This window comes from Temnothorax americanus, unplaced genomic scaffold, assembly GCF_048541705.1.
Source record: "Temnothorax americanus isolate GAGA-0224 unplaced genomic scaffold, ASM4854170v1 Scaffold7, whole genome shotgun sequence".
NCBI classification, from domain to species: Eukaryota; Metazoa; Arthropoda; class Insecta; order Hymenoptera; family Formicidae; genus Temnothorax; species Temnothorax americanus.
In genome coordinates, this window is record NW_027509792.1 from 4,705,876 (window position 1) to 4,716,621 (window position 10,746).

At 53.4% G+C, this 10,746-nt stretch overlaps 1 protein-coding gene across 1 annotated transcript in view; it reads right to left on the reverse strand.

Moving 5' to 3' along the window:
- Positions 1–10,519, reverse strand: part of LOC143906236 (C-Maf-inducing protein) — a 33,868-nt gene extending 23,349 nt beyond the window's left edge. The window contains exon 1 of the mRNA XM_077422162.1: positions 5,093–10,519. Within this exon, the coding sequence (XP_077278288.1) occupies positions 5,093–6,364 (1,272 nt within the window). The 5' untranslated portion in view covers positions 6,365–10,519. The remainder of the gene's footprint in view (positions 1–5,092) is intronic.
- Positions 10,520–10,746: the final 227 nt, after the last annotated feature.

A 10,746-nucleotide genomic window follows, 5' to 3' on the forward strand; every position in this document is an offset into this window, starting at 1 on the left:
GAAGTAAATGAGTGAAATAAAGTGTACAAGGGCGCGAAGCTAAGTTTACGTTATCCGATAACATTTTTAATAACATGTCCTTACGTATCGCACACATGTCTCTGTCGTATTAATATAAAAATATCGCGAAGCGCGCGTATATGTAGCAAATTGTAAAATAAAAAGGGGGAAAAAAGAAGCAGAAGAGAAACGGATGCGTCGCGTTAGTCGCGTACGTTTCCCGCGATATGCTTGCGCATAGGAAATGGCGAGACAAAAGCGAGATACTTGACGCCGAATTATCAGACGCGTGGCCGACCTAAATAGCGATCGGTCTCCTAAAAATACGTTTCGCGTCATATAGTTTATTCGTTGTACGTCCGGTTTAACGACCGTTTTGTTACCGAACAAATGCTGCATTAGTACGAAAATATCGCGCGCTCCCACGCGCGACACATACGCGTAGCACATATATGTATATATGGCGTATAGATTACAACCGCGAAATTTCGCCGTGCGCGAACACGGGCACATAACAAACCCTCGTCGTTGTTCTCACGAAACTCCGCGGAATTAAATTTATCGCATATACGTGGGGTCGCATCCTGCCGGGCGCGCGAAACACCGCGTATATACACGTGTATACATACAGTAACGAAATATACATTTAAATAAAAATAATATCCAACGCAATAATCTCGTATATTCTCCTGGAACCCTCTGTGACGTCGCCCGACTACTGTTCCCGCTAAAAATGATATTTCTGTTATTTCCATAAGGAAGAAACGGGGCAAGAAATGTTTCTCGATGACGTTCGTTAGAAAAAAAATAGAAAAAATGTTGCGTTATTCGACAGCCTCAATCAGCAGAAAAATATAATGTATAAAAATGACGAAGAAATATATAAAACCACGCCACGCGAAAGCAAGAAAAAAAAAGAAAGAGAGATAAGAACGAATATAAATATTTATGAATTATATATACCGCTATTGCGTGTTAGAAGTAATCTCTATCCCTATCGCAATTTTTTTTATTATTTAGATAAAAGAAATCGCAACGTATATTTAGTCTTACGATTTTATCGCAACGCTCGCTCGCTCGCCGAAGTATACGGAAGGATAATCTGAGAAGGTGAATCCTCTTTATTGCTGAACAGACGGGCGGTCGGTAGATACAGCTCAATCACGGTTAAATCCCTTGAATCTTTAACTTTGCTGCGCGCAACGTTGAAGCAGATTGACCGCCTTTATTATTGGGAAATACCCTCTCGACCTCTCTTTACTCTCTGCCAAATAGGCACTAAACTCTAGTTAGTCGGATTATAACATGCCTCGGTTCACCGATGCTTTATTAATGAGCCGCGTGTCGGCAATACTTAATGGTTCGGGATCTCTCTAATGAATGTTTTACATCGCGCGCTGTCAACGTTCGCCAGGAATTACGAATGTAGGTATAAAAATTGTTTCGTTAATTATTTAGCGATTAATCAGCATAAGATATATACGACGAAATGATTATGGGAAAACGAATAAATTCCTTAAAATATTCACGTCCTCGTGTATTTATGCAAATTACCGTGAGATATCGGGGTCTGCTTATTTTCGCCGTGACTTCGATATTAGACTTCGATATTCCGCCGCAATGGCATATTAATTGCGCTCTTGACGTGGATCCGATGCTAATAAAAGCACCTTATTTGTACAAATAGCATTTGTACTTAAATATACCCACTGTCACTTTGTGCGTTCTACATACATGTATATAGTTCGCGTTGCCTTCGTTTTCGGCTTGTACGTCAATTATAACGCGTCTGGCGCAAATGAACGCGCGAAATGAGCGCGGATCGACCTTACGTTGAATATTTTCGGCATCGACGAATTCGCATCTGATATTATCTAAATATTAATACTGGGCGCGAGGAGAGAAAGAAAGGGTATCGAGTGACACGATATTAATGGCATCCGATACCGAGCAAGCAAAACGGTTCCGCGGTACATACATCGAGGGGGCCGATCTTTTTTCAAGTTATACGTTCGAGTGCGTCAGAAAAGTCGCGACTCTCTTATCGGTTGTTCGCTCGATTAACCATAGCGAGTAGAATTGACAATCAACGCGCGCGCGTTTCACTCTTTTCCTTCTCTTTATTCTCCTCTTTCTCTCTCTTTCTCTGTCTCTCCCCTGGGTCTGTCGTCATCGTCATTTCACCCGAATTTCTGCACGCAACTGACGCACGGCTCGAGCCAAACAAACATTGACTCGCATGAGCAACGGGATGATCGGCAAATTAACATAATCCGACGATTTTTCGCGACGACGAAGAAAAAAAATAGCGCAAGTTTCGCGTCTGGAATCCCTCTGTCGCGCAGATACCGAATGTGCGCTCGCGAATGATTAATTTAAGAATTCGACTCGGTCGAATTGTCACACGGAATGTTGAACGAACGGTTGATCGCGAGGTTTTATCGATGACGAGGCGAGCCGTCCTTGTCGTATCGTCAAGGTGCAAATTCTTTTCTCTTCTTTTCTGCGAAGATATCCGATACGGCCAGTATCGTCTTCTATCGATATCGGGTTCTACCCGTTATCACGACGTATATCGCGACGTACATCACGTCACGCGTTACCCTGATATTGTTATCGCTATTGTTATTACTTGGACGGTTATTAGTATCGGTCATCGCGATAACTGTCGCGTCTAGAACATCTGAATATTGCATCATACATATACGCGTATCTCTGAACGCGTGCAAAGAGAGGCACCTCGGAGTACGATGAAAAATTCTGAAAAAGGGAGTTTCTAATTTCGCGGAATTCAATTTTCCTTTTTCCAATGGAGGGAGGGAGCACGCAGTCACGAAGACGTCCAAATGAGTGATGTCATCGCAAGGAACGCAAGGTTTACGAGGGATTTCGTGCACGCGCACTCTTTTTACACATATGCAAATAATTTCTGGTTTCGCGCCACGAAAACGGAAAGAGACGCAGACGCATGGCGAACCGTGCGAATTTTTTTTACAACGCTAATATACGTCAGCGAGATAATCGCGGCCCGGCGCGACGAAGAACGTCGAAAAATTTATTTAAAAAAAATATACTATCGTGCGTTTATCAAACGGGAGTACATACCACAGTCTTGGAATCTTGTCGAAGGGTAAATGCAGCGCTACGGAAATAGAATCAATCACGTCGGCAAAGTGCGTCAAGTGCCACTCCGCGTTCTCGGAGCACGCTCTTCCACAAAGCGAAACGATAAATTGCATTTCGCGGAGCATGGGGCGCAGCGGCGGCGGCGGCGGTTCCGTAATCAGGCAATCGGCATCGAACTTCGCGATTGCCCGCTGAAAGCTGAAGGTAACGAATTTAGCCGGGGGTTTTTTTTTTCCTCTCCAACCGACATTGCTCTCTTCCTCTCCCTCTCTTTTCCTTCCTCTTTTCCACGCGAGCGGAAAATTCGCAATTACGTAACATCACCCACCCGGCTGGGAGAAGGAGGGATCCCTGTTCGTCGCACTTCGATGCAGCTGCCCGGTTCGCCGGCGCTCTTTGCCGTAGTACATCGCGATAGCGTGTCCATAAATCGCCGCTGTGTAGGCCCTGACGCTGCAGATTGCATTCTGATACAATGCGACTCGCGGACGCGACGGGGACGAGCGGAGGGAGGGGAGGAACGCGGACACTCGCGTAATCGTCGTTGCCCGAGCTGACCGATCTCCGACGTGGTTTCGTGCGTTACGTATACGAACGCTCGTCCTGAACCGGCCGGTAACGAGAAATCGTAGTCCGGGAAGAACGACCAGCGACTCGAAGCGGCCGAGAATAATGCATATGCCTCGGCATATGCACTCTAACGATTTTCGATGCTCTCCCGCGATTGCAAATTCGTTAACATTTCTTCGTTTACGAGCAATAATGATTTATTTATGAAAAATTAAGGGAGAAATTAATAAATAAAGAAATAAATAAATAAATAAGAAATAAATAAAGAAAGAAAGAAAGAATGATAAATTATATAATATGAATTGATTAAATTAATTAACGGAGCGTCGGCATCCCCACCAATAAATATTTACAAGTATAATAAATTTACGTGGCCGAAAGAGAGAGAGAGAGAGAGAGAGAGAGAGAGAGAGAGAGAGAGAGAGAGAGAGAGAGAGAGAGAGAGAGAGAGAGAGAGATTGCGACGTAAGGCGACTGGCAGTGGCACGTGATTTATTTCGATTTAAAATAGAGATATAAAAAGCGGTAGAGTCGTTAAATTATTTTCGCGGACTCGGCTTCTCAATTACTGAAAGTCTACGTCTCTACGTCAAAGAAGACACTGTGAATCGCGCGACGATGAAGCACGAATACTTCGGCGGCGGCGAGTTTACATAACGAACTACGATAAGCTCGTCTTTTACGCGAAAAAGCAGCCGAGCAGATCGGATTGTGCGGCGGGAAACGTCCAAGTGGATATACGACGCGACACGTGAGATTGTATACCAGTCCAAATTCGTCATCCCCAAACTTTGCCCGTCACTACCAAAATAAACAGTTCGAACCCCGCCTAGCGCCTGTGCCGCCGTCCTCGGAGCTATCAGAGATATATAGGCTGCTCCGCGAGCTTTCTCGTAGCCGAGAAATAACAGAATTCTTTTTATGCCCCGCGAGCACGATAATCCTGCCGCGGGACAAAGTTAGACGACATGATTTACCGTCGAGTAGTTACAATCGTATTATCGTTTGCAGATTACCATATATAGTAACCGGTAATCCGGATAACGATACGATGCACAGATGGAAACTCACCGCGGCAACCTAAGGCGACCGAGAACAGAGATCTCGAGCGCGGAGTTGTGAGACTCTTCAGGCGTTAATCGCAGAATTGAACTTAATCATACGATTATAACATTGTGCAGTTTTGTCGCGAGAATATTTTTCTCGTTCCGACGGGAGATCTATGAGATCTTTCCTAAACCCATGCGATCGACGTTGTTTCTTTTCGATATATACAGGATTTTAGTGGAGCAGGTGGAGCTTCGAGAAATCGAGTTTCAAGAGACCTCGCGACGCGCGAGAGTCCTGCCACAAGCGTGTGCGATAAAGCGATGCGCGCGTTCAACGTCACACTCACCGTCTTGGAGGACAGGCAGCAGTCGTTGAGATAGAGATGATGAGTCTCCCAGCGCCTGAGAAACTTGCTGGACAGGATCTTCTTCACGAGGGTCCGGGTTTGATTGAGGTAGCACACTTGTACGTCGCCTTCCTCGAGGGGCTTGAAACGTGGCCCTGCCGGACCCGGGCTCGGGCTCGGGCTCGACGAGCCGCTGGCCGACGAGCAGCCGGCGCTCTGTCGCTCCAGATTCGGGCAAGATCTCGCGGCCGGCAGGCACCCGGTCGTCGCGTCCAGACCCTCGGGCTTGAGCGAGTCCACGCCCGGGCCGCTGTCCTCGCCGTAGGAGCCGCAGGTGTCGGCGGGCGGGGACTCGACGTTGGAACGCAAACTCGCGCCGGACGACAGCTGGGGCGAGCTGGTGCTGGTGGTCTCCTGCCGCATCGCGCCGCCGTTCACCGACAGGAAGTCGTAATAGGGCACCGCGGAGGAAGTCAGGCCGACGGCGGACGCGGCCGCGGGGCTGCACGGCAAAGACGAGCCCTTCGTCTCGGTCGTCGCCGGACAAGCCCGCTCCTCCTCGTTCTCCTCCTCGCTGAAGCCGTTCTCCAGAGACGGGATGTCGCCGACGGAGGCGGCGGTAGCTACCTGGGGGCTTCCGGTAACGTCGATCTGCACCGACGGCGACGAGACGGTCGTCGCCGTGGCGTTGTCGCCCCGCTGCTGCCCCTCGTCCGTACGTGGATTCCTCGACGAGGACGAGGACTCCGCTATCGATTCGCTCAGGGGCGAGGGAGACGTCGAGGAGGAGCGAGTCGTCTCGCCGTTGTTCAAGCTCGACGAATCGTTGGAGCGGATACGCGTGAACTTGCGGCGCCAACCGCTGCCGTTGTTGCTCGACTTCTTCGTCGGCGACGGCAAGAAACAGCGCGCGGTCCGATTACTCTCGTCCCGCCGTTCGCCGATACCGTTGTCGCTGTTCGAGGTCAGAGCGTCCGGTCCGGGCGACAGGGGTTCCGGGTCGAGGTAATCGGCGCGGATACCCGGTAGAGTGTCCGTGCTGCTACCGCCGGACATCGAGGCCTCCTGGTCGATGTACCTGATGGAGGAGTTGGAGCCGTCGCTGGCCGCCTCGGAGCCGCGTCGGTTGCGCTCGCTCGCGTTGGACGTCCTGCCGGGCGACAGGATCGCCGCGCTGGTCAGCGAGGACTCGCCCTTCTCCGTCGTCGACAGCGACCCGGCGGACACGACGCCACGCGACGATCGCGCGAAGGGACGTTGGAAGCAAAACATTTTAAACGTAGAAACTAGAAAACGACGAAGACGCGAGAACGAGTCGTCTATGCGTGACAGCGAGGTCGAGCGTCGTCCTCGTCGTAGCTCTCTCGGTCGTCTCGAACATCGGGCACGCGCGCCAACGACGAACGTGTCGGCGACGCAACCGGATAGAGAAGTTTACGCGCTATCTGATTTTCTGCCTGAACTTTCCCGCTTCTCTTCCGACGCCCTCGTAGACCGATAATCCGTGGAACGCGCGCGCGAGGGAGACTTCTCCGATATCTATATCGACCGGGCTGAATTCGCGCGCCGGAACGAAAAAGGTCGAATTTCACCCGTCGAATTTTCCCACGCGCGTTCTTCCACTACTTTTCCCCGGGAGGAGAGGTTAAATCGTCCGATCGCTCGACGAGGGGAGCGTATACGCGCGCGAAGGGATCACTTTAGCGCCTCGGGGCAATCGCTGATCGCCATTCGCGGGGGGGAAGAGACCGCGATCGATCGGTCGGATCAGGCACTCCGATATGATCCCCCGGATATCCCGGAGATTCCCGAAGGGAACGTGCCTCGCCTCTCGCCTCGACGCCAAGCTCAGTCGACCCTTTTTTTGCGCGCGCGTTGGAACGCGCCACGACACATCCTCGAGGTCTGCGCGCCGCGGTAGACGCCGACGTACTGATTCCCACCTACGGCGAGTGTACGGCGTCGACGACACCTCGCGCGTTGCCGGTGGCGATGTCAAAGCCACCGCGGTGGCGGTGCACCGTACGGCGCGGGAGAAACGCGCGCGATCCACGCCCGCCCGTTCGGCAACGGGACTGATTCGCGCCGCGCGCCGAACGAAGCAAGCGGGATCCGCGAAGCGGGCAGGCGATCCGGAGAAAGAAGACGGACGGGGGAGGGAGAAAGGATGGAAGAGAGAGAGAGAGAGAGAGAGAGAGAGACGGGGTGAGAGAAAGAAAGAGAGGCGAAAGCGGAGAGAGGGGAGATGGAGAGCGAGAAAGGGACGAGGAGAGAGCGCGAACTAGGCGTGTGTTTCCGACGTGATACGTAAATGTCCTGACACGACACCGGAGACAGAGGATAGAACAGGTGGGGACGGGACGCCCGAGAGCAAGGCGAGGAGAGGGCGTCGCGGCGCGCGGCGTCTGCCGGCCGATCGATGACTGTAGTCGCGAGTTCGCGCGGGATTATCGCACGCCCGTCTCGCGGACGCACACGGTTTGCCCTCCGCTCTTGTTCGTGCCTTAATTGCGTGCCTCTCGTTGCGCCAATCTATAGGTGTGCGCCAAAGTACGCCGGATATCTCGCCGGTTATCGACTCATCCGAATCTTAAACCCCCCGTTCGATCGACGAGGTCCGTTCGGTCACGAATCAGCTAGAGAAGCTATCCTCCTCCTTTCGCCGGACGATTCTCGCCCGCTCGGTGGACGAAGACGACGGTGCCGAAGACGCTTCCTCTCTTCCTTTCTTCTTCTTTTTCTCTAATCTTCTTGTCGATTGTTGTCGATCGCGCCAGGCTAACCGCAAGGCGCAAATCGTACAGCACGGCACGACTATGAAACTCGCACGGACTCGGCTATTACCGCGACGACATTGCCGTAATCATCGGTCCGTTTCCGGTCTCCGCGAATGATCACGATCGGCGAACGCTGTCCACCAACTCGGCGAGATACACAGTGACTTGGCGCTGGCTTGGTGCTACCGACGCGTTTACATCGTATTGACGGGCGGAAGGCCCGGGAAGATCGGCAGGGGATTCGGCCCGGCCGAGTCGAATTGACCGCACGATTCGTCGTTTCTCCGCGCGTGCAAATCGTGCAAATGCCCCGACGATCGACGTCAGCAGATTTACGGAACTAATCTCGTGACGCGCGTCCGCCACGCCGATTAAAACGGATCGCGGTTGTGTGTGCAACGACGCGGGTGAGCGATACCCGCGATTAGATAGCGCCAGTACCCGACGATCCTTATCGCCGCCCGATTTCTTCGTCTTTACAGCTGCGTGCTGCGTCGCGCGCGGATTATTCCACCGTATGTATTATCGTGGACCGTAAATTCCAGACTGCGCCCCGTCTTCCTTCACCTCGGCGAGTTTCTCTGACGAAACTCGCCGTTGCGCGCGGCCGAAAGTTGTCTTCGATAATTACGCGAGCGTGTCCGTCCCGGCGGCCCAAATCTGAGAAGATAAAGCCTTTCTTTTATTATTGCGCCGTACTCAGTTAACGTGCGCTCCTTGTACTTCGTCCTCTATGTATCCTCTGTGCACCGGAGTAAACAAAATTTCATGATCCGTGAAATTTCCTTTTTTCATCTCGTCAACATCTGCCCGAGCGTTGTTTTCGCGTCACGAACGAAGACGCTCGGAGACGAGAGTTTCGCCGCTTGATCTCGAACAGTGTCCGAAAACAGTTATCCCGGCATTGTAGGGTAAATCGGGAAGCGGCTCGCTCTCTCTCTGTGCAATCTCTTCTTCGCCGAGCGATAAACCTCGGACGTCAATGATAAAGGCAGCAACGTCACGATCAATTTTAATAATTTTAATCTGTGTCTACCTACGAGATACAGGCGCCGACTGTCTATGGTGTCTCACATTCGCTCAGAATCCGCGCCTTCGGAATTAAATCGGAACGCGTACTTTTACTGCGTCCCGTTAGACCACGCGCGCGCGCACACACACACACAAACGTCTAACGCGCGTCTCTACTCGTATGCGTTTTACGACGGCGCGGCGTCACGACCACGACCGCGACGTCCCGTTTCGCTCCTTCCGCGCGCGGAACCCGTTGTTCGTTCTTCCACGCGACGATTTTGCCAACATTCGCGCGATCGCGGTTTATTAAGAGCGACTCGCCACTACCGCAGCTCGCGAAAGAGACCGTTTCCTCGCGGCGTGCATCACTGACGCAAGAGCGGCGGGCTTTAACTCTCGGACTCTCGCTCTATCCCGCGGCCTCTCTTTTACTCGCGCCGCGAGACCGGCGAGTACCGTCCGTTCATCCCCTCCTCCGGAGCCAGCTGCCTCCTCGCGCTAGTCGCGCTCTCGCTCTCTCTCTCTCTCTCTCTCATCTCTCTCTCGCAGGCAGCCCCGAAATTACCGCGTGCCGAAATAAATCACGCTCGCCTTCCCGCGCGGACCCGCGTAACCGCGTTTCTCCTTTCCTCCTCCCGTTATCGCGCGGCGACGACGGAAGACGACGCGACCGCGTGCACTTCCTACGAGGAGAACTACGCACACGGTCGCCGCGTTTCCGCCCGCGGACACCCCTCCGCGGGGCCGGCGGCCAGGTTTTACGACGGCGTCGCGAGACCGCGACGTCCCGTTTCAGCTCCTTCCGCGCTCGCGCCGCGGAAGCCGCGTATCCGAGCAGCGTCGGCTTCTCCGCGAGGCGCGTCCGCGACCGCTCCCCCTACCACGCGAAAACGATCCGCGGTCTCCTCGACGACGTCGATCCGCTCCGCCGTCTCGTTGCTACCCGAGTCCCCACAAGTTCGGCGTCTCGCGGGGCGACGCGTTCCTCCGCTCCTTTCCCCGCCGACGATCTTCCCTCCTTCCGCGACGATCGGCTTTAAATTTTATTCGCGTCGCGAGAGGTCGAGGGCAGGTGATCGCGTCGCGTCGCAGACCGGGCGTGACGTCAGAGACTGAGACACGTGGTGGGCCCAGGTCACGTAGATCGCTGCCCCGCCGAGTGACGCCGAGGTGAGCGGGCGCGCCTCGGCCGCGCCTCCGGTTTTCCCTTGTCGTTGTTCGCCACCTCCTCCTCCACCGTCTCTCCCCTGCGCATCCTCGTCGTCGGCACGACGCGGAGGGGTTTGTTCCGACGGACGTGGGGCCACTGGCTGGCACCGCGTCGTGGGCGACTCGTCGATATGAAGGCGGACGTCGACGGCGACGACGATGACGACGACCGCGGCGCGGCGGGCATGCGTGTTGGAGAAAAGCCGCCGGCTTTCACGCCTGCCTACCGCGTTCCTCTTCTTATCCAAATGCCTCCTTCGTCCGTTTCTGTCGCTCTTCTTGGAGCACCGAGCCGGAGGCGCGAAGCCACGAGTTGATTCCGCCGGGAGGGGTACCCGAACCCCCCCGTTTGCCGATGGCCGCGCTAACGTAACGAGTTCAAGCTGATCAAACCCGCGCGATAAAGACGCCGTAAAGACGTCTGTAACACTTTTTCAGGTGTCTCGAGGGAGACCCTTCACTGTTCACTGTCGCTCGGGGGGGGGGGAATCTTCTTTACTTTACGCGAGCGATTCCGGTGCAGTCGTGAAGAAAATTATGTGTTTCGAGAGCGACCATCACAGCTGAGACTCTCACTGTCAGCTCTTTTTCCAATAGTATAATCATCATTAAGCGCAAATAAGCGTCTCGCCGATTCGAACCTGATTTAAAGTT